The 23,419-nt window shown below is 42.8% G+C and overlaps 1 protein-coding gene across 5 annotated transcripts in view; it reads left to right on the top strand.

Annotated features, from left to right (window-relative positions):
• trappc8 (trafficking protein particle complex subunit 8) overlaps positions 1–23,419 on the top strand; it is a 180,772-nt gene that overhangs the window by 57,447 nt on the left and 99,906 nt on the right. For all 5 annotated transcript variants that reach the window (XR_013962342.1, XM_080733606.1, XM_080733604.1 and 2 more), the window contains 8 exons: positions 66–222; positions 1,006–1,102; positions 1,785–1,853; positions 2,476–2,534; positions 5,630–5,827; positions 6,204–6,305; positions 20,910–21,052; positions 23,154–23,243. Coding sequence is in view for 4 of the 5 variants with exons in the window: in XM_080733606.1 (XP_080589732.1) it covers positions 66–222; positions 1,006–1,102; positions 1,785–1,853; positions 2,476–2,534; positions 5,630–5,827; positions 6,204–6,305; positions 20,910–21,052; positions 23,154–23,243 (915 nt within the window). In the remaining variant the exon portion in view is untranslated. The remainder of the gene's footprint in view (positions 1–65; positions 223–1,005; positions 1,103–1,784; positions 1,854–2,475; positions 2,535–5,629; positions 5,828–6,203; positions 6,306–20,909; positions 21,053–23,153; positions 23,244–23,419) is intronic.

Below are 23,419 nucleotides of genomic sequence, written 5' to 3'. Positions count from 1 at the left end.
TTGACATTAAAAGGTTTTGAGAACCACTGTCCTTAACCCCCTCTCTCTCTCTCTCTCTCTCTCAGCCATCGTGTGTTGCGTCACACGGTGTTCATCTGTGCGAGTCGCTCTCTGAGCGTGCGAGCCACGGCCTGTCGCAGTAACATTCCACCCGAGGAGACGGCGGAAGAGTGGACCAACGGCAGCATGCTGGTCTTTATTGACGTGGAAAACATCAACATGGTGAGCTTCTTCTTCAACCCTGTGAGGTTGACTGGAGTCCATACTAGTGTATATTACGATTTATGTTGTTTGGGGAAAGCTTTCGTTGTAAATATCCGATTTACTAGCAGCAATCGTCTTTCGGGCTCCTATGGGAGCCCAAAGTTAAAAGAAACCATTTGATTCTGGACAACCTCATGTTTCCAATGGGACCAACCTCGTCATGCTAAATGCCTAATGATTCAAAGTTGGCATGGGAAAAATGGACATGGTCCCTTGACCTGTCACCTCAATATATGTGAATGGAAATGGGTTACATGGGTACCTACAAGCCTCCTTAATACAAACATCCCAGAATGCTGCTAATTTCATGGCGTGGATAGTGTAATTTCCGCCCGTTGTAAAAATGGTGCATTTGACCATTTCTGCACACTAAGAACCTCCAAACGGTTATGGAATTGGAATTGCATAAATTGGGTATGACTGAAGTCTGTAAACTTTATTGACTTGCAGCAGACTTGATTAATAAACCAACATTAAATAAGGGTGGTGCAGGTGGACCCTAGGGGCCTCTACTAGGGCTGCACGATATGGCAAAAGGCAGCGATATGGGCAACAATATAGGTGATATGGGCCACGAGTCCACGACATGGACGATATATTGCCCATGGCGATATACAGTATCGCGATATTGTTGCCTTTCGGATACTGATATTGCACATGGTCATACCTCAATAACGATACGATAACAATATATTGTACTATTTAGTTTCCTATCATTCCTTCCTTCTGTGTGTGTGTCAGAGTGAAGCGGGTGTCCGAGAGTTCCACATCGTCCAGGTGTCCAGCAGCAGTCGACACTGGCGGCTTCACAAGTGCATCAACCCTGCTGAGGACAAAGGTTTGTGTGTCCAGACGTTAATCAATAAAGCCTTTGCAAAGTTTTTGCAAAGTCACAGTGTGCGGACTTCCATTGTTTTTATCGTGCCTTGATCTGCACCTTTCGTCCCGTGGATGTGACAGTTTATTATTTTCTTTAAATATTACATTTGCCTTTCCTTGTGGTCTCCTGATAGATGTTTTTTCCTTTAATGGATGGTGTCAAAGCATTCCACGTTTTGGTGGCAGAGCAATAGAATTTAGTTTGTCCTAAATTTGGGTTATACCAGATCATGGTGGCTTCCTCTAGTGTTGTGGCTGTGGGTGTCACTCACTTCAGAGAAGTAGTTAAGACGGATATGAGGTTGGGCTGTCTTCGACTCGGGATATTGAGTCGAGTCGGGGGGTTTCATCCAACTCTTCGACGAGTCGTTTTATATATATATAAAAAAGTGTTGCTTTAGTTTAAACCACGTCAACATAATACAATAAAACAGTAATATGAACATTGTTTTAAGCCTTTAAAGTTAAATAAATCCATGAACTGCCGTGCATATGAGACGTGGTGGCGGCCCTAGTATGAGGGCACTGTCCCTCTGAGTATCTTAAAAACCAATCCCATTGATGTTTGCTAAACCCAGTCTGAAGCATGAACAGAACTGTCTCCCCCTAACCCTCCTCCCCTCTCATCCTCTCTCCTCCAGACTGGAAACTGAGCAGCAGAGAAAAATCCAAGCTATGTTTCAGGGCCATGCAATGCAACCCTCACCAAGGTAGGGTACTCCTCTGCCTGCTACTATCTATTATTTTAGCAATTTCTACCAATTACTTTTTCTATTAACCACTCAAACCCCAGCATCCGTATCGTGGTGAAGGCTTTCGTAGAAAATAGCAGATCGACAAGCTCACAACGTGTCGCGCTGTGACACTTTTTTAAAAACAAATAATCGATTAAATTGATTAACTGTTGCACCTCTACAGCCCTGGTTCTCAAACCTTCATGTTAAGGACCCTCTAATGTGAAGTATATGTATTTGGCCGCGGACCCACATCTGAAAAGGTTTTGTCCCAGGGACCCCCAGAAGAGAAGATTTATGTAAAAAAAAAATATATATATATATTTTTAAAAATGTTTACAGGCTCGCAGCGGAGCTTGTAGACCTGCTATTTTTGAATAGCCAACCTATAAATGCATAAAGTGGTTAAAATGATTGTGATGCTATATGAACTACCGTACTTTAGCTAGTGACCCCCTGGAACCTTGGGGGACACCAGACCCCACTTTGAGAACCAATGCTCTACATTGCACCAAACAAGATCTAAGGCGACCAGACCTGTGTTCTAGTGACATGGGGTTTGTAAATCTGTTCTCTTTCTGTGTCATTCATTTCCCAGCTACCTCGGGCACCACAGACAAATACACCTTTGCAGACCTGAGTCTGGGAACGGAACAGGTACGATTATCAAGACAAAGTCTTTTTCATGATCTGTTTCTCAATGTGGTAAAAAAGTCAAATCAACATTATGTGCAACAATATGTATTTAAAGCGGCTATCCAGAACTCATTTTAATCAATAAAACACAATTTTAACCAATATCTTTGCAGGGTTCCCACGGTCATGAAATTCCTGGAAATATTTTGAAATTAGAAAAATATTTTTCCAGTACTGGAAAAGTTTTGGAATTTATCAAGGGTCCTGGAAGGTCCTGGAAAAAATAGTTATGCATTGTCTTTGGTTATTGATTTTATTAATACCTCTGAAATGACAAATTAAACATGGGCCAAATTGTCAAATATTAGAGCCAGAAATTGTGAAAATAGCCGATCTACATGCTCACAACGCCTCGGAACGCGATTGTTATATAGTCCTGGAAATTGGGTTAAATGTTCTGGAAAAGTTTTGAAAATTAATTGGTAAAAATGTGTGGGAACCCTGTCTTTGGTAGAGTATGTTACGCAAGGGATAATTGACGCCTTGCCGATGAGAAATGCCTTAGTGCAGGGGTCCTCAATAGGCGGACCGCGGTCCATGTCCGGACCGCGAGGCACCGCCGACCGGACCCAGGACGAATTATAGTAAAAAAAAAAAAAAAAAAAAAAAAGGTGGAAAAACATCTCCATGTTTTTGTTTCCACTTCTCGTATTCATTCACTTTCATTGCATGCGCTGAGTGTGTGTGTGAGAGAGAGAGAGAGACAACGACGCGCTGATTGGCTGATGCCGGGCAACAAAGTATTATGGGCTGTCATGTCTTCGACAACGATGCGCTGATAGGCTGTTGCTACAGACCGCGGAAGTTTTCGGAGCAGCAGCAACAGCAGTAGCTTCAGCCACCAACAATGCAACTAGTTATAAATCAGTGGGGTTTCATTCACGCAAAACATCATCAACGTGAAAACGTTTGCAGGATTGTAATCTTATCTCCAGAGTTTGTCGCGACGTGCCACGGCCTGACGGCCCGTGACGGCTGCCTCTCTTTCTGCATGGATGTTGTTCTCCCATGGTTCTCCCCACCGGGGGAAATGGATGTGCTGTGTGGCAGCGCGCCGCATCCAGTTGGGGTTACCGTGCTGCACTTAACGTGCATCGATACCACGATGCGACGCTAAGCCGTCCGCGTTCAGTGTGTGCTCCCCTGTCTCTGATGCGCGACACCTTGTTTTCATATCGATATTCACGTTGCGACACAAGCATAAATTATTCGAAGATTATCCCAGTTTGTTAAAAGAAACCAGAGCACTAGCACAAAATATCTCTGCTCCATTGAACATTCTGTTCTCCCTGCTTTAATGGGTTGTTTCTCTTCAATCAAGTAAGGCCCCCAAATGATTTTGGAGGAGTCCCCAGCCCAGATGACAGTGAAGTCATAATTTAAGGACCCTTTTAATAAAGAAAGAAACGGGAAAAGACCATTACTGCATGAAGCCTGGTGGGCGAGGTTATTACTGTATCAACAAACTACTACTACAAAAAGAAAAACACATCAGCCATTGTAAAAAAATAAAATAAGAAAGGGATCCCTAATTATGTAAGATGAACAATAATGAGGGCAAGTGGCCATGACTGAGGGCAAGTAGAACATGACCTGTACTTTCCAGACGGACAAGTGCCTCTGAGACCATGGTGTCAACCCCTGGTTGGTACTTTTTTGTATCTTAGCCTACTATTTAAGATTGACCGACATAATAAAAATAAGCGAATATAAATATATTTTAAAATATATATATATATATGTATATATATATATTTATATATATATATATATATATATATATATATATTAATTGTTTTATTTTTTCCCCGGACCCGGGCCTGTTTCAAAAAAATATTTGTGGACCTTCAAGATTTGTATTTGAGGACCCCTGCCTTAGTGTTTAATCATCCTGAAGGGGTGACTAAACAAGGACGTGTTGATCAAATAGAATCTATTTTTGGTTACTGCATTGTCCATTTCTTTTTCAAAAACCTTCTTGAGAGCAATGTTTAGTTGGACATGGCATGGTGTGTTTGTTTACATGGCCATCATGTTGGATACACGGCACAAAACCAAGCAGCACATTGATATGAGCAGGTGCTTTGAGCCTTTGATTAGACAGTTGTTAGTCTGTTATAGAGCGGAGCGGTCATTATCAAGAAATATCACCCAGCTGAATTCAGTGATTGACCAATCAGAATCAAACATTAATCCAAGCCGTGTAATGAGGCTTCTCCCTACAGCTCGATTGAAGGGTAGTGTTTTGGATCAGCGGTAGATCTCCAGACAGTCTTTCTCAAAGGGTTACATGAGGAATGAACCTTGAATTGCTTCTTATAAAATACATTTTTGTTGGCTGGGGTTCCTGGTGGGATTTGTGTACCGTGTATTGTATATTTCCGAACCCTGTATCATTGTTAAAATGTAGATCTAATAGTTTGGCATTGCATTAATGATGGGACTCGAAAGGATGTGATGTATATAATTGATGATGTTTTGGAAACTAATAATATAGGTCACTTCCGCTGAGGCGGCTCATCCGCTGACGACGGCCATTATAAGGACTGCTGCTGCATTAAAAGCCTTGAAAGACTACTAAAGGCTTACTAGTTTGTGACTAGCGCCGTCAAGGCTAACAAATGTGTGTGGGTTAAAGTGCTCAGTCACCACCACTGATTTCAGCCGTTTGGATTCCATAAAAGCCAGCAGCATGTCTTCTGTGGAAGCATGTTTTGCAGCGCATTGAGAACTTGTAGACGTTAAACTGATATTTTTCCGGTTATTATTTTAAGCTTTTGTAGTGGTCAAACTAGCAATATGTTCAGAAGCATTTCCCATAAAATCTTAGTCTCAGATATTTCATACTTTTGTATAAAAGCAAAGGTTAAAGCCTCAGTCTGTGATTTCTTCACCTGGTTGGCAGTATGTAGAAATGCAGCAATAATACTACTAAAACATCTTCATTTTACATGTTGTGTTAATGGCTTAGAAATCAGCACTGGTGGGGGGGGGGGCACACCTTTCTGTGAGATTTTATTTTGCTTTAATCCCTGTGCTTCGTCCTTCTCCTTCAGATCATTAGTTCTTCCACGCCGTGTGCAGATTTCTTCTTCCGGCATTACGCGGCGTCAGCAGCGCGGAGGGCCGCCGCCGCGCTGGCGCCCCCGCAGGCCAGGAGTCGCTGGCCGGAAGCGGCCTTATTAGGCGCCGACCTTGCCGCCGTGGTCAGGAAGTGCAACGACTTGGACCTGGACATCATCGTCCTCTGGAAGGTAAGGACCAAGAGCGATAAGTCGACTGTAGTAGGACTAGACAGTCCTTAGTGCCTCACGCTAGACGACATTCATGCCTGAAAGTCGGGCCCGTTTCAGTCGGAGGCATCCCGACTGTCGGGAGGGTAATTACCCTCCCGACAGTCGGGAGGTTAATTACCCTCCCGACAGTCGGGAGGGTAATTAAGGCATAAGAGCTGGTACTTAAGACAATCAAAATACAGCCCAATGTTTAAAGGGGAGACCTTCAAATTTGAGAACCACTGCCGTAGAATATTTTCCAAGTCTGTTTGGAAACTAAACCAGTCAGCTGGATTTGGATGTCTCCCAGATGTGTTCCTTCTTGTCAGCAGCTTGTGTCTCTGTTTGTCTCCAGGCTTACGTGGTGGAGGACAACAAACAGCTTATTCTAGAAGGACAGCTTCATGTGGCTCTGCAGACCATCGGCAAAGAGGCCTGCTCACTCTCTCAGAAAGAGGTATGGATGGACGCACGCAGGCACACACTCCATTCGCACGCACACACACACACACACACACACACACACACACACACACACACACACACACACACACACACACACACACAGGTAGGAGTGGAATTCGATTCGATACCGATTCAGAGGGCTAAGAATCGATTATTAATCGATTAACAATGCATCAATTCCAATACATGATTTATTTGCCCCTCACTCTGGTGCTCTGGTGATGTTGTGGCCAAGATGGGTTACTAAGAGTATTTTAGGCTGACGTGTAGCGAAAAAACTGACTTTCAAGCGACAAAAAAAAGAAGATTAACGTTTAATCACCTTGCTCCTGTCTGAAGCCCTGTTTGGCTAGGACAGCTCGACCAAAAATGGAATATATTGCATCTTTTCAAAAAGGGACACCTAGACCATGTTTTTGGGCACCAGATAAATACTTCTAAAGGTAAGATAGCCGTTTTGGACCTAAATTCTACTTTAAAGTGGTCTAAAAAGTTTTTTTCAAAGAAGTACTGCTTAATGTGGACTGCAGACTTGCATAGGAAATAATTCCAAGGCACTCCCGTCTTTTCAAAGTGGTCCATATTATTATTTGAAAATATGAAATTGCCTCAGGGCCGACTGCATCTCCTTTCACACTGTACCGTTGGATTACAATAATCACAATAATTGATTATAATTACAATAATTCTATTTAACAGTGCAATATCCATAGTCTTTTGTTGGCGGTGTAGCCAAATGTTCCTAAGTCACTAATCCGTGCTGTGCTTTTACCCTCATGCATGCACTCACTCTATTGCAGTTATGTATTGATGTTGTCGTTATTGACCTCTTATCTCCGTATTGTAACTTGTTATGTTTTTTTCATAAACTACTTGATCACACCACAGCTTCACACAAAAGCATAAAAAACGAAAGATCCACAAGCTCTTTCTTGCCACGTTTCGAGTGGATCTGCTACTTTTGATGCTTATGAATTTGAATCCTGAAAAGTACCAGTTATGGACATAGGAGTTTTCCACCCAACAGAGATATAATGATATACAGTTCAATATATTGTCTTTTGTTCAAACGTGCAGTGAGCCTAATATAACCACAGGTGAAAGGGTCTCGAAAAAGAAAAAAAAAAGAAAAAAAAAAGAATAGCCTTTCTTTGAGAATGTGTTAATTAGAAATCCTTTAAAATTCTATTATGAGATAGCCTGTCTTACCCAGGTTCATTTCAAAACTTCCAATGTATGAATTTCACATGACCATAATGTACTGGTGGGCCATAAATAATACATGTTAGGAAGGAAGCCGCGGGCCATATGTAATCTGCCATTGTGCTGCAGTTAGGCCCCCCAGCCATACTTTGGATCGGTCTGCTCTATCATGAATAAATTCATAATAAGGTATTCTTTTCAGAAGACCAAAGCCTTAAGTTTTATTTTTTCTCATGGTTGTCTGCACCGCATGGGGACTGTATAACAGGCAAGGCTTCCTGCATATTAATAGTAATTAATAATTGCACTTTTCTAGATACTCAAAGTAGCTTTACAGAAACAACAAAAACTTTATTAGGAAAAAACTGGTTAAAAAGGTTAAAAACTAAGAACACAGAAATGTAAAAATAGAAGGTGGAAACAGGGAGTTTTGGATTTGGTAGGGATGATGTTATTCTTATTCATGTACTTCAGCTACTATAATACCTGTTCCCTTGGTTCTCCATCAGACGCGTAAGAAGCAACATGTTGTTGTTGCCGGGTAGAATTGTAGGTTTTGACCTTGAGACAGGAGGGATCACTGAGCCATCTGGATAACTGTGTGAACATGAAATAACTCTTCATTACGAGCCAGCGTTATTTGCTCAACTTGACAGCTAGGATCAATATCCAATATCCTTGTTTAATTTGACAAATGATCCTCTCCGACAGGTACTCCTGTTTGAGTTTCCAAATTAGTTGACTTAATAAGAGAGAGAAAAAGAATGTCTGTCCACAGTCCGTCCATCCTTGGAGTGTGTCTGTGTGCACGTGCATACGTTTTAATATACCATAGAAACACACAAGGCGCCCCATATCGTTCATTATGCATGTTTATTTATTACTGTATGGTAGTGCTGGACAGTAATTAAATTACTATCCACAACCAATATGTTCAGCGCCACTAAGTCACCCAGGTCTGCCACTGGTCACCCACAAAATGCGACAAACAAACATACCTAGTAACATTGTTACACACGCAGTCACGCATAGGAGGTGGTGTGACCACCGCTCAAAAACTGCAGTGATTGACAAATGAGATCACTGCATTGCACTTTACACATTACTTCGATGTTAGCCTCGGAAACCCAGGCTTCTTTTGGCGATCGGAAGAAAAAGAAGCCTGGACGATCGCGTTATGATCACTGTTGTAGGAAGTGTAGAATTTCTCTAACCCATCAGAGTGCAGAGAGCGTCGCACCGAATGTGTTGACGTCATGACGCAGCAGCGTTCTCTGCGCTGAGCAGAGGAGCAGAGGGGGGTGGGGGGAGGAGAACACATGCTATTGGCCAGAGACTCGCGGAGAGATTCACCGCGCCCGCCCATCTGCCTACACAAACTGGTCCGCGTTCGCTCAGAGTGCTTCGATGTTGATTTTGTCCGACTCTCCCCATTACTAACCCTCTCTCTAACCCTAACCACACGTATCGTCAGAGTAATGAGACGTCAGACTGACGTATTCCTCCCACAGTGTGTCACTTCGTGCCCTCGTTTGAGGTCATTGTGACATGTTTGCCATGTACCTATCATTGGAGACAAGACAGTTTTTTCCCACAATGTTCAAATAGTGTGCTGTCACCTTACAGTCATTACATGCCGTCACTGTTGGGCAGAAACCTCTATCTCCATATCTTAAACCTGCGAGGCGTTGAGAGCTTGTAGATCTGCTGTTTTTTGGCTAAAGTTCTCCTCAGAATAGGGATGCGAGGGTTCAAGTTGTTCATTTAAAAGAATTATCCTATCACAAAGATTTGACGGCCCCCCTGTAGTAACTCTGAGGACCCCCTAGGGGTCCCAGACTCCCTGTTGAAGACCCTGCACTACAGCGCTACACCAAATCGTCAAGACTAGATAGATAGATAGATAGATAGATAGATGGATACCTTCATTATCCCACGGGGAAATTCAGTCGCCCAGAGGCGGCACAGCAGTTAACGTTACAGGTAAAGAGTAAGGAAAATACCGCAATACAAGGCAAAAAGAAAGGCGAGAGGCATCAACAATACAGAGCTACGGTATACAGAAGTAAAAACAAATAGTCTTTGCTTCATATAATTGTCTCTCCGTATCTTGTCATAAGCAGACCCACAAGCTTGTACATCTGCTACTTTTGAATCTGAATTCTGAAAAGTAACGGTTTTAGACATATGAGGTTTCCACCAGACAGAGACGACGTACGTACATCAGAAGCTCTGGAAATGAGTGGAAAATAAGGTGTTTTATGTCACGTCATCATCATGTCCCCACTTCAGTCTTGCTGAGAGGATGAGAAAAATGACTACCGGTGAGTGATGACATCCATTTGTCATCTCTTTTGGAGAAGGCTGTGCAGTGAGTGAATGCTTGGCAGACAGGAACAGCACATTACCCCTGGCCTAATTTACTTGTCATTTAATGCTAAATCAAGTTCAAGGTGTTTACTGTCACACAGCACAGCCAGTGACACTGCAGTACTGTTGTACAGTACTCCAAGCTTGCCTCAACAGCGTGAACTCTCTGAACTTCTCAAACTTCTCAAACTCAATTTCAAGGACCCCCCACAACTGAGAGTGTACAAATTAGTTCCATTTGTAGGGGTCCATTTGGAATCTGTGTTTGTGCACTCTCTTGTATTACTACTTATGAGTGCCAAAGATCCGCACAAGGATAGTAGAATTTAAGAAATAGACATTGTGGAAAATTACGTTTTTATGCATCCGGGTAGCTCAGTCGGTAGAGCTCTCGCCTTTGAACCACAAGGTCATGGGTTTGATTCCAGGCAACCACCAACTCAGCGTATCAGTAGCACAGCTTGGGTGTGGCAAGTCGTGCAGTAAATACTGAGAGCTAATGGTAGGTGTGGCGCTCCACCTCTGCAATCCATCACCCAGGAGTCTAGTGCATTGTAACGGGGACAGACTCCTGCACTCTGCCTAATACAGACCGTAAGCCTCTCTGACCTACTGTACTTACTTGCTTATAGGGGGTTGGAGTTGTGGCTGATTTATTATTAGTTGCACGCCAGGGTTGTGCGCCGAAAGACGACGAGTAGAGCTTGAAGATCTGCTATTTTTGGATTTAGGTGGCCAAAAGTTCACAGAGTTATCGTTTTATTTAATTTAATTAATAAACGCGATGGTGCGCATTTGCTGTAAAATAATCAGATCCGGTTTCTTACAGAAAACGGTAAATAGGCGTGATAAAAAAACAAAACAGATCTCCATTCACTGCCATGTTAAATTTAACAGGGAAACACCCATATCTCTGTTTCCTGTGTGGCGGAAAGTCTCCCAGTGTAAACATGCCAGCTAAATTTGCTCATTGCTTTGGAATGGCTCGACATGCGTGTGGATGTGCGTTATGTCGAAAAACAATGTTAGCAGTCAGGGTTATAATGTGGATGTTCTCACAAGTATACTGTAGTATAACAAATGTGTGTGCGTGTGAGTGTTCATGTGTGCACACATGCCTGATATTGATAGTCGCTGTCACTTGGTCTGTGTCATCTGCTGACCTATGTTTGACAGAGGGTCTGTCCTCTCTGACAGTTAATTCCGCCTCCACATTAATATTCACATCATATCTGCAGCTGGCTTACAGAAATCACCACTGACCATAACCCGGAGCTCTGCAAATCCTCTCTGTCGGGCAGAAACCTCATCATGTCAAAAACGTGTTACTTTTCAGTTTCATTCAAATTCAAAAGCTTCAAAAGTAGCACTTAAAACGGCAGCCGTTAAGTGACCTGATCGGTGTGACACGAAAGCTTTCGATATTTTCAAACTGGGCCCCGATCCAGGAAAGGTATCAGAACCACTGTTAAAGAATTTTGAGTGTTTCACCGTCGATATTTTGAATATTCTCTACATTGATGTGTTACTTTTGCATGTGCATCAAAGTATTCAGTTTGTGTTGGTCAAGAATCAAGAGGGTCACTCACTCATACAGGTATACAAGCACTTCAGTGACATGATCCACAACGACTGTGCCAACAGTCCAGAGACGTCATTACCTACGCGTTCCGCGTCTCCCACGCGTTCACGTTGCCTAGAGACGCATTCACGTCATGGTCCTGGGGTCCCGCGGACGCGCCGCCTCCATTGGAGTCCACGTTAAAATAATTTACCGCGTCACAAAAAAAAAGAAAAAACATTTTAAAAGTCAACAGACGCCACCATTGTTCATGGGTGAAGGCATCCTACTTTACCCTACGTTAACACGAATCAAATCCACGTAGAAAGTCTTACAGACAATAGAAGCGTCAATGTTTTGATTCCACCGACACCATTTTTCGCGCCCGAATTCACTAGGGGCACAAGTTTTAGCGTAGCACCGGGCCGCTCCCTGACCTTAGTGGCACAGCGCGTCAGGTGCTACACCAAAAGGGGTGCCCTGATGAATTCGGCGACCGTCATACCCAAGGGACGGCGCTGAAATGTGACGTCTCTACACTGCAGGGACATGGCGCATGCGCACTGAAACTAGTGCGGTCTCTGCTGCTCTACTCTATGGCTCTACTTCATTTCAAGTTGCTATAATAGTTAGATGGTTTAATTTGATTTTTTTATGTATTGTGTAAGATAAACACGGTAAAGATTTATTATCAGTTAAAACTGGAACAGCTAAAAACATTTCACTAGTGGTACTCAAAGTGGGGTCCAGAGGGTCCTTGAGGGAGTTCCAGGGGGTCCCCAGATAAATGAACTTTAGGAACCAAATAGAACTTTATGGGTCTGTAACTCAGTGAACAAATAGAACCAAATGGACCCGTTCCATTTGTACTCTAGTATTTTAACATGGATTTTATAATATAAATTATAATATATTAAATGATATATAATATATATTATATATAATTATATATAATTAAATGGGTGTCTGTAGCCTAGTGTATTTAGAAATCCTAGTTCTAAGTTCAAACATTAGCCAAATTGTAAAACAAATATAAGAAATAGGCAAACATTTTGAAAATAGCCGATCTACAAGCGCACAGCGCTCGAAAACATTTTATCGGGGACTCATAAAACCTTTCTGGGACCCATTTGAATGACCACCTGTGGGTCCCGGGACCCATTACTTTGAAAACCTAGTAACATCACTGCAGTCACAGCAATACTAAATGATAATTCCAAAATAATAATGCCAGATATAATAATGCCAGATATAATATAAAAAATATAGATCAGACAAAAATTAAGTTAAAAGTGCAGCTAGAATGGCAGGTTTAATAACCCTCTTTATAAGGCAAGTATGTAGCCTGACACTCGGCCTTAATTTTCATTTGTTCCACTCCATTATTCAGTCTGAAAGCCCTTTCTACTGCAGCCGTTTCTGGGATGGGCGTTGCCAAAGATGCAGTCTTCGGCGATTGGTTCACCCCCTAATCAATCACAATAGTAGCAAAGCAGATGACGTAGTTGTTAAGCGACACTTGTTCGTGTTATGTGGCTGGCTAACCTGTTGCTACTTGCTAACCAAAGAAACCGGCAGAATAGGAGCGCTACAAACTAGTAATAAAACACGGCAAAATATGTCTGCTACTGTTGTTTCATAGCGAGGTCGATACGACCACAAGTTACCGCAGCGAGCGACGTCATGTCGCGCTGTTGTTTGACGTCACGTAGTTGAAACAACGCTGATTCAGATTTACCTGTCTGGCTTTGTCAGAGTACCCTTTTGTACTCATACTGTATAGGGAGATATCTGTATCTGTCAGTCTTTGTCCATGTTATGCCCATATATGGAGATCCCTGATATAGGCCTACTGTCATCAGTATATGCCCATATATTTACATAGAGCTGACTGATTTGATGGATATAAAGGTTCGACAACACACTCCATATTTGGGCGTAGCGTAACTCCCTATATGCTTAAGGCTGACACATGGTGACCTGAGTGTATCGTCAGAGCTGCGCCATTTTGTTCCAAACGAGCCACTGGCGCAAACTTTAGATGCCAATCTTAGCCAATCAGGATGGAATATGAAAAATCGAACAGATCCATCTTGATCACATGAGAGAATGTGTAGCGATTTGCGTGATGTTTGGACATAATCTGTAAGAGTAATTATCAAATATGAACGTGTTTTGCAAAAGTCGGCCTCCTGGTGGCGCTATAAAGGTTGATGTGAAAAATGCAGGACAGAGGTTTTTCCTTGGCCTCTAGGGAGTGTGCGTGCAAAGTTTCACCGATCTGTCCTGTTATACAGTAGGTAAACTGCTAATTGGCCTGTTATAATGCCACCATGAGGCACATTTTTTAAAGTGTAGGCCTAAATTCACCAGACAATCCCCCCGTGCATTCACACATTTTGAGCCAAATCAGACATTACCTCAAGTGTCCTGCCCGCATAAAGTCTGTTAAATGTCCGATCCTACGGAACCGGAATCTCGTGCTCCGTTTGAACTCTGGAAAACCTTGATTATACGGTGCACGTGTGGAAGTGACTTATGACTCAAATCAGAAACTGGAAGGAACTGCATGTCTCTTCACTCCCCCGCGTTGCCGCCGTGCACTGTGGCATGTGAAACTCATTACTTAGAAGCCATGCGCTCACCGCTGCAAATAGGTATATATTCACGTGTGCTTGCGTATGTGTTTACACTGTGTGAGATTGTAGAGTGTGTGTGTGTGTGCGTGCGTGTGCGTGTGTGTGTGTGTGTGTGTGTGTGTGTGTGTGTGTGTGTGCGTGTGCGTGTGTGTGAGAGCTGGAAAGATCAGCCAGTACAAATGGGTTTGCTGACGCAACGACATCGACATGTCTGTTACTGTGAAAGGCTCACGTGAGTCTAAAAATAAGGCGATAATAGATGAGGCCCAGTGTGATGCGTGACATCACCTGCATCCTGTCCCCTACGTTAACACACACACACACACATACGCACGCACGCACACACACACACACACACACACACACACACACACACAGACAGACAGAGACACACATACACGTTTATATTCCTACAGTGGCTCCAGGAGGTATAGTGGCCGCTCGGGGGAACCGGAAGGTTCCTGGGTTTGATCCCAGGCTCCCACTGTGTTACTGTCGAAGTGTCCTTCAGCGGGACACTGAACCCTCTTCTACTAAAGCTGAAAATATCAGATCTACAAGCTCACACGTCACAGCACAGATATGGTCCTCGCAATGTCTATATCTTAAATTCTACTATACTTGTGGAAACATTTGGCCCTATATCTCTCTCTCTCACACACACAAAGACAGAGCATTTAAGCCGTGCAGTTGGTGGGGGTTTGTGATAGCCATGTTAACTGCTGTCATCCATCTCTGTTTTACAGTATCATAACTCAGGTAGAGCGCTATTCAGACTGGGCAATGCATCATATTTTCATGAGAAATATAAGAAGCGATAATTCACGAAAATTATGTCCTCTCTGTATCTGCCTTGAACCCGCATCATTCAGAGGGCTGGTCGAAATGAAGACGTCCTGAAAACATGGGAATTATGGTTGAGAGAGATGAGAGAGTATGTGAATGTTTAGCATCTAATGGTGAGGTTTAGCATGTACTGTATATTGATCATTTGTTTTAATCAATTTTAATACAATAATCAATTTACATTTTGTGTGTTAAGTGGTGGTTTGTTTTCACGTTGAAAGAAGAAACTTTACAAAATTTGAAAAATTCAAGGATTCACAGGAGGCAGGCAGTGAATCAGAATCAGAATGTATTTTGTCATTAGACCAAAAAGTACAATGAAATTAAATTAAAGTGCAGGACCATGTAGTAGGTACAAATCATTGCCAATCATCCAACAATAACAACGTATGCATCCTAATTACAAAATGATTTAAAATGCATAACGCGTTGCGGTGCCAATAATGAATAAATAAATACATAAATAAATGTCTTCTCTGTCGGGTGGAAACCTCATATGTCCAAAACTGTTACTTTTCAGGATTCAAATTGAAAAACAAGCTAAAGTAGCACATCAACAAGCTGAAAACGCTTTGCTTGGTGCCGCATTTCGAGTTTTCAGATCTGCTACTTTTGATAATTAAATAAAGCATTAATTTACTAAGGGAGGAAAAAACACTAAAAGTTAGAATATGGAGATAAGAGTTTTCTGCTCTGACGGCAGGGAGGAAGAGGAGGATTAGTGATCACATCTTGTGCACAGGACCCTGTCACCTCGTACAAATCCAGCAGTCCAAGTCCAAGTCTCAAGTGTCGTTATTATAATTTCTTTTGCATGCGCTTCACGGTTCTGTGATTAATCGAAAAGCAATGGATAGAATAATTGCTAAGATAATGGAAGCCCTACCTAGTGAGGTTATGGATGATATGAGAGATGGATGGGGCGGGATAGATTTATTTTCCATTAGTTCCATACTCTCTCTCTCTACTACAGTACTTGAAGCTGGGTTGCCCTGGCAACATCCCAGTGTGCGCGTTCATTCATATCGCAGATGAAAGGGTGTGTGTGTGTGTGTGTGTGTGTGTGTGTGTGTGTGTGTGTGTGTGTGTGTGTGTGTGTGTGTGTGTGTGTGTGTGTGTGTGTGTGTGTGTGTGTGTGCGCGTGTGCGCGTGTGTGCGTGCGTGCGTGCGTGCGTGCGTGCGTGCGTGCGTGTCCTTTGTCCCCTCATTGTCGTCATTCCACTCTTAAATCTGTGCTTCTCAGCCTGTGGGACTCGAGGGTATTGCAAAGTGGGGCCACTAAATAATTGGCAAAACACTTTAAGATTTGAATGATAATTTTGCATTCATATTAGAGATCTTCGGGCAGGTCAGAGATCCGAAATTACCCGGGATCCGATCCGGTCTGTGCCGGGTATAGGGGCCATTTTAGCAGTGACCTCAGTGCGGTTCGGAGCCACTATGGAGTGCGCCGGTTCCCGGTTCTCTAACCGTGAAAACAGCGGTTCCATGATACCTGAATGGACCCGGTGATTGGCTGTTACATCTGTCAATCACCCCCGCACCCCCCTTTTTTCTCCTCCGGTCAGTGCTATTGGCTGCCATGCTGTGTCACGTGACTTGTCAGGAAGTCCTTAAACACTAGTTCTACCACTTTTTCGAGTCACGTGTTCAAATACTGGATTCTGATTGGCTAAATTCCGGAGGTTATGAGAGGACAACTGCCGCAAAGTTGTGTGAGGAGATCAATGCGCCTCAGTGTACATCCGGGGACTTCAGGAGGTAGTCGGAACACCTTTCCCCCAACCAACAAATGAAGGTCGCAGCGGTCCTATGTTTACTAACGTGCGTACTATCGTCGCCGATTTATTTGGATCCAATGCAATCCGCCAACTTTAAAGCCCCTTTTCTCTGAACCTATGCCTTTCTGGAAGCGAACAGCCTCTATTTACGGCCGGAACGGTGCTTTTAACTGACGTTAGCTTAGCTGTAAGCTAGACGCATGGATTAGTATGGAGTTGGCGCCATCTGTTGGTGAGTAGAAGATGTTGTTTGTGGAACTATCTGCTGTCTCGCGGAAGTTTTATAGGCAATAATGATTGTAACTTAAGATCCTTGCAAGTTACAACTATGTGTTTTCTTTCATGTATACGGGAAAAAGTGGTAGAAAAGCTATTTACCACTCGGGGTCGGACATTATGCTCTCATAATGTCCTGAGTCCTGAGTGTCCTGAGTGAGGTGTTATCGGACTCGGCTGCGCCTCGTCCGATAACACCCTCACTGCGGACATTATGAGAGCATAATGTCCTCTCACTCGGGGTAAATTGCTTACTTTTATTGATAAACAAAACAATATCCTCTGCTGCAACATAAATTAACAGTGGATTATCATTAACAATGGCTAAGAAGAAAGATTACACATCTAAAGAAAACATGGATTTATTGTTCCTGTCCGCATTATTGCCTGGGAAATACGTTAACTTTTTTGCTGCCATTTTAACACATTCACCGCCAAGGACGTATATACGTTTTGTCAAATCCAGTGATTGAGCACCAAAAGTGCAAATTTACGATTTGCGCTCTCTGGGAGTGATGCAAAGACTCAAATTCCCATGATCCATCGGGAGATTACATCATCTGGAAAACCTTCTGTTCGCCCAGACCAATGATGGCAAATTCGGAAAAATGTATATATCTAGGATTTTACTCCCAGATTTTGTTTTTGTCAAAACAAGCTTTTTTCAATGGACCATAACTAAAGACTCACGGTTAAAAATGTTCTCGTCTGGGTGAAAGAAGAAAAGATTGGTGGATTCGGTGCCGCGCTGTGAGCTTGTATATCTGCTATTTTTCAATAGTTAAAGCATAAAATAATGGTTAAAGTGGTTAGAATCTAACGCGACTCGGGCGCGTTCCAGATATTTGAGGGTTAAACTACCTGAGTTACTGTCCCCCGTACAGCTTCATTTGGACCCCCCTGGTGTTAGCCAGACCATACATTGAGAAACCAGTGCTCTAAAGGACCCGCCCCCATTATCATAGCGGGGGGGAAACGTGAGCGTCATATCAACCATTTATGGAGCACAAGGCCACATGCGGCAGCTACCATCTAACATTGATTGGTTATGCTCTCTGTGCGTGGGAGTCCATTACTGATCAGCAATTCAAGTCACACAGTTTGCATTCATTGTTAAATTATCTCTTAACCACTCCTTCTGGGTCTCTGGCCGCAGCGGATCGTCAATCAATACATCATACTGTACGAGTGAACTTGCTGTAGTTTAAAGCAAGATATCTGGTCTGTGTGTTCAAGGTGTCTAGATTGTCTAGATTGCGCACAGTGAAGGAACATCAAGGTCTCTGGAGGTGGACTTGGAGCTTTCAGATTGTCCATGTTTGGCTGCAATCTGAACTGACCGCCTGACAATTCTCTCCTTTATTTGATCCATGATCAGTGTGTGACACAAAACAGCAGAATGAGGGCTTTACTCCATTTAAACTGGGTGGATTACTAAAGATTAAAGTCAACTTGGAAGTATTTATGCAAGTTTCTGTGTAGAATGAGCTAGGATTCTGTATTTATTCTAGTTTTATGTTGTGTTCCTCTGCAAACCAAATACTGTATGTTGATGCAAAATATGATTTTATTTGCCAAGCTTCTGGAAGATTGTTTAGTTTTTTTCTGTTTTACAAAGGCAAGGGTGCCAATACTTTTAGCCTCGACTGTACTGTAAGAGTAAAGGCCCTTTTCCACCAGCAACGATAACGATGACGATAGACATAAAATATCACGGCGATAATTATGCCTTCACATTGATGTCCGATAAAGTTATCGGACATCAATGTGAAGAGGCGCCACTTAACAGCCGCTCGCGCAGAGCGCACCTCGAGCTGTTTGTCAGAGACCCAGTTCCATATCACTGTGATCTTAACCACATCGTTGTTGATCCTAACGATGTAGTTGTCGGCTATCGTTGTCTTTATCGGTGTTGGGTGGATGCTGCCGATCCACTTCAATTGAAAACCCACTTTTTTAAATCGTTATCGTCATCGTTATCGCTGCCAGTGGAAAAGGGCCTTTAAACTTATTTTTGTTTGGCTTCCTTCAGACATGCATCAACAATAAAGTAAATTATTACATTATTAACTCATACCCTGCCAAGCCCGAGGAACCCGAGAATTTTGGGATGTCCCTCCCTGCCACGCCCGAGGAACCCGAGAATGGCCGCCATTTTGAAAAAAAAAAATCTTTTTTTTCATTTTTTTTTTTTTTTTTTTTTTGGACCCCAAAAACGTTAGTAGGCATGATAGCGATCGCGAAATTGCTTGTTTAACCCCCATACAACCCCCATACAACTCAGGTAGCAGACCTCCAAGCTCACAACAGTGTAAAACATAGTGGCTGCTATCTCATGAATGCCTGAACGGATTTCCATTCGAATTCTTTTGTTTGAAAGCTGTGAGCAATGTGGACACACGTGGTGCATTATCTAGGCATGGGTGTGCATGATCCGTGCACTATGAATTACATGGAAGTCTATGGAGACAGTTTGGCAGGATTGGAGTACGAAGGTATTGTTAAATGGCAGCAAATGAGTTAACACATTCCCCACCATTTAACAATACCTTCGTACTCTCCCCTGCCTCTGTCTCCATAGACTTCCATGTAATTCATAGTGCACGGATCATGCACACCCATGCCTAGATAATGCACCACGTGTCTGCACATTGCTCACAGCTTTCAAACAAAAAAATCCGAATGGAAATCCGTTCAGGCATTCATGAGATAGCAGCCATTATGTTTTCCTAAAATGTAAACAAAGATGGCTGCCATGTTTGAAAGATGGGGTTGCTATGGGGGTTAAACGTGCAACCCCCCGCAACGTTTTTTTTTCTCAGGATTATCGGGCCTGGCGGGGAAAGACATTGAAATAATCTCGGGACTATCGGGCCTGGCATGCAATGAGTTAAAGTAATAACAGGATAATTATTACAAATCGTAAAAAAAACATTTAAATAAAATAAAATCATCAAATGTACAAGTGCATCAATCTTTGTATATTGTATACGCCAATAGAATATATATATAAGGACCTTTTCTTTGACGATGGCCAGCCAGATTGCTGACATAGAAACGTAGGGTTTTCAAAAAATCTTATAAGGATTCAAAAGACACTTATAGAATCAGGTCAAAATTCTAATTTTCACGATTTTTCTAAAATAGCAGATATACAAGCTCACAGCGCGGCACCCTACGTTTCTATGTCAGCAATCTGGCTGGCCATCGTCAAAGAAAAGGTCCTTTTCACTTAACTGGAGCTCAGTTAGTCTGTGCTTGAGAGACTACTATGTCAGTGGTTCTCAAACCTTTTCATGTGAAGGACCCCCAAAATGTATTTGGCCACAGACCCCCATCTCAAAATATTTAGTTCCAGGGACCCCCCCAGAAGCAAAATTTGAGTTACAAACGTTCGCTTTGAAAATACATATATTCAAAGATTTGCACACATTTTCGCGACTTTTTCAAAAATAGCAGATCTACAAGCTCGCAGCGCGGCACTCGGTGCCGCGCTGTGAGCTTGTATATCTGCTATTTTTCACTGGTTAAAGCATTCAATAATTCTAGGCCTAAATGGGTTAAACTCGGGCTCCTCAGCAGGGCCCAAATTAGGTTCTGAGAACCTCCCCTGAAACCCAGCCTTGGCAAAGTGGAAACAAAATGCCCAGCTTTTGAAACACTAAGGCGATTCACACTTCTAAATTGTGTGTCACTTTCAGGGCCTGTACCAGTAGGTTGGTTGTGACATTATGTAGCAGAGTGACTCAATGCCTCAGCCTGATGGCCTCAAAAGTCTTAATATCTCCCCTGATCCATAGGGATATGCCTTTGGTCTAGTGGTTAAGAAATTGGTCTTTCACGTGGGAGACCCGAGTTCGAATCCCGAGCGTTACACATGTACTGTATGTCTGATTGTCTGTTGTGTTTTTGCTCTATAGGAGGCTCAGGAAATGGTGCTGCTCAAGTTTAAGCCGGAGCTGCCTCCTCCGATGAGCAGACCCTCCATGGAGCAGCTGTCCCACCTCATCAAGAGCAACATGCACTACCCCGAAACCTACACCCACCCATTCACCAGGGAGAGGTAACACGCACGCACGCACGCAGGCAGGCACACACGCACGCACGCACGCACGCACGCACGCACGCACGCACGCACGCACGCACGCACGCACGCACGCACGCACGCACGCACGCACGCACGCACGCACACACACACACACACACACACACAGTCTTGTACAGTACAGCTTATATGTAAAACCTGGCCTTGGAACACAGATACACTGATTATGGATTCAAAATGTCCCTCAATGTTGGGTCTTTTCCGTGAAATGATACATATATTTTCCTGTGTGGCTGCTGTTTTGTGGCTAAAATGACAGCCATTAACCCTGCCAGGAGACGGCGAATAATAACCTGCTTGTTAGTCTGTCTCCACTGGATAAAAATAGATATTGACTTCTGGGAACATTTTGTTCATGACATCAGTAAATCCTTCCCTGAACAGTGTTCTCGTCAGCATTATTTGGTAAATGTCAAATGACATTTTCCAGCATAGCCTGTTTCTTTTTAACCTGCCTTCGGTTGATTAATCGACATTTATGCATATATACACACAAACTTGTTTGCTTTAAAGTCAAAGGTCCTGAAATGGAATCGACATTTGTATTGATTAATTGATTGATAGATTCTTTTATTTTTGTGTCCCACACAAAAACGTGCCCAAACCTTCATGGGTTTTTATGTATTCATATAATACATCCCAACACAGATCAGAATTATACAGTGTTTCTCAAGCTTGACGTTTTTCATAATCATCAAACTCAAGGAAACCAACACAAATAGAATACATTTTACTAAATAAAAAAATAATAATAAAGCAATTAAACACTTTGTAAGCCGGCCGCACTTGCCCGTACTTGTCCGGACCACCCAATGCGCCGCCCGTACTTTCCCGTACTTTCCCGTAATTTATGAAATTAATTATAATTTAAAAAAAAAATACAGTCGCCGGTCGTGCTCTGTCTCTTTAAGAGAGCTCCTGAGACGTGATCGCGTCAGAGACGTGATGACGTGATCTGCTAGGGAGCAACTGGGGTCCACGGGCGGCCATTACGTGCCCTTGTATTGTGTATGCAGCCAGTTGGCCAGCGCGTCTCCTCATCATTTTCGATCAGACGACAGACGAAATCAAGGCTTCGGAATGAGTGGATTGCATTGGATTAGATCGATGTGCGTGCAACGAGGACGTAATGTACTTTCGAGCGCTGTTTTTTCTCGCGGATTACCCCATCTCGCTCCATGCAAAATGAACGGAGGATAACAGCCTTCAGCAGCATATAAGTAGGTGGCCGACCAAAAAATGTTCTTCACGCACGTTTTGCTGGCTTGCACTGAGCGACCCGAGCGCGTTGTTTATCATTTGGTGCATTGCTTTTTTAAAACATGTTTATAAATAAATAGCAGATTGCACGGCAGTACCTCTGCACCCCTGTTTTTAAGGGGCCCCTTTTGGCTGGCAAAGGGTTAAACAAAAACGTTGCGTTAATTTTCAATTTCACTAAGGTCACAAAAGTAACTCTCTTCCTCTGGAGTGTATTAAAAAATGTTGCACTTTTTTGACAAAACAACAGTCAAACTAGCAGTAATGCGAGGAAGTCTACAAAATGGGAATTGGGTAACCTCAAACATGGTAGCGTGATGAAAACTGACTAATACTAAGACTAAATATATTTAGTCAACTAATAATAACAAGTCTAAAATGTTAAGGTGAGACTAGTGGAGAAGAGCTCCAGTAGAACTAAAAGACATGTCATTTTATGTTTGCTTGCGCTCCCCTCCGTGTTGCGCTCTAAAAATAGCAGATCTACAAGCTCACAATGTGTTGCAACGCAACACGTTGTGAGCTTGTAGATCATCTACTTTCAGCATGCAGCATGTAAAATCAGTCATTACGACATCACAAAGGCTTGTCAAAATTCATTTTAGTCCACTAAATCAACTGTAGATTTGGTCGAATAAAATCTTATGATATTTAGTTGACTAAAAACATCAAACGAACTCCAATTTTATTCATAAGACTATGACTAAAACTAAATCAAGATTTGCTGTGAAAATCAACACTGGTGTGGGTTCTGTGTGTAATAGTGACTGTGTTGTCCTCCTGTGTGTTGCTCCCTCAGCCTCTGTGTGGTTCCAGTCAGCCTCACCCTGTCCAACTGCTCCTTGCTGCAAGTTGACGTCATCATCGACCTCCGACACAAAACCTCCAGGTAAAATAAATAAAAGGCCTCCACTTTGTGCTGTCATGGACTCTCTGTTACGAAATTCTTTAAAATATCTTGCGGACTCTGTTAGGAGGGTCAAACTCTCTGTTAGGAGGGTCAAACTCGGACAATAGCGACACAAACACAAAAGGTTTCTGTCCAACAGCGACAAAGTCATAAAT

Source organism: Nannobrachium achirus, assembly GCF_963921795.1.
Source record: "Nannobrachium achirus genome assembly, chromosome: 1".
NCBI classification, from domain to species: domain Eukaryota; kingdom Metazoa; phylum Chordata; class Actinopteri; order Myctophiformes; family Myctophidae; genus Nannobrachium; species Nannobrachium achirus.
This window is presented reverse-complemented; position numbering and strand designations above follow the sequence as displayed.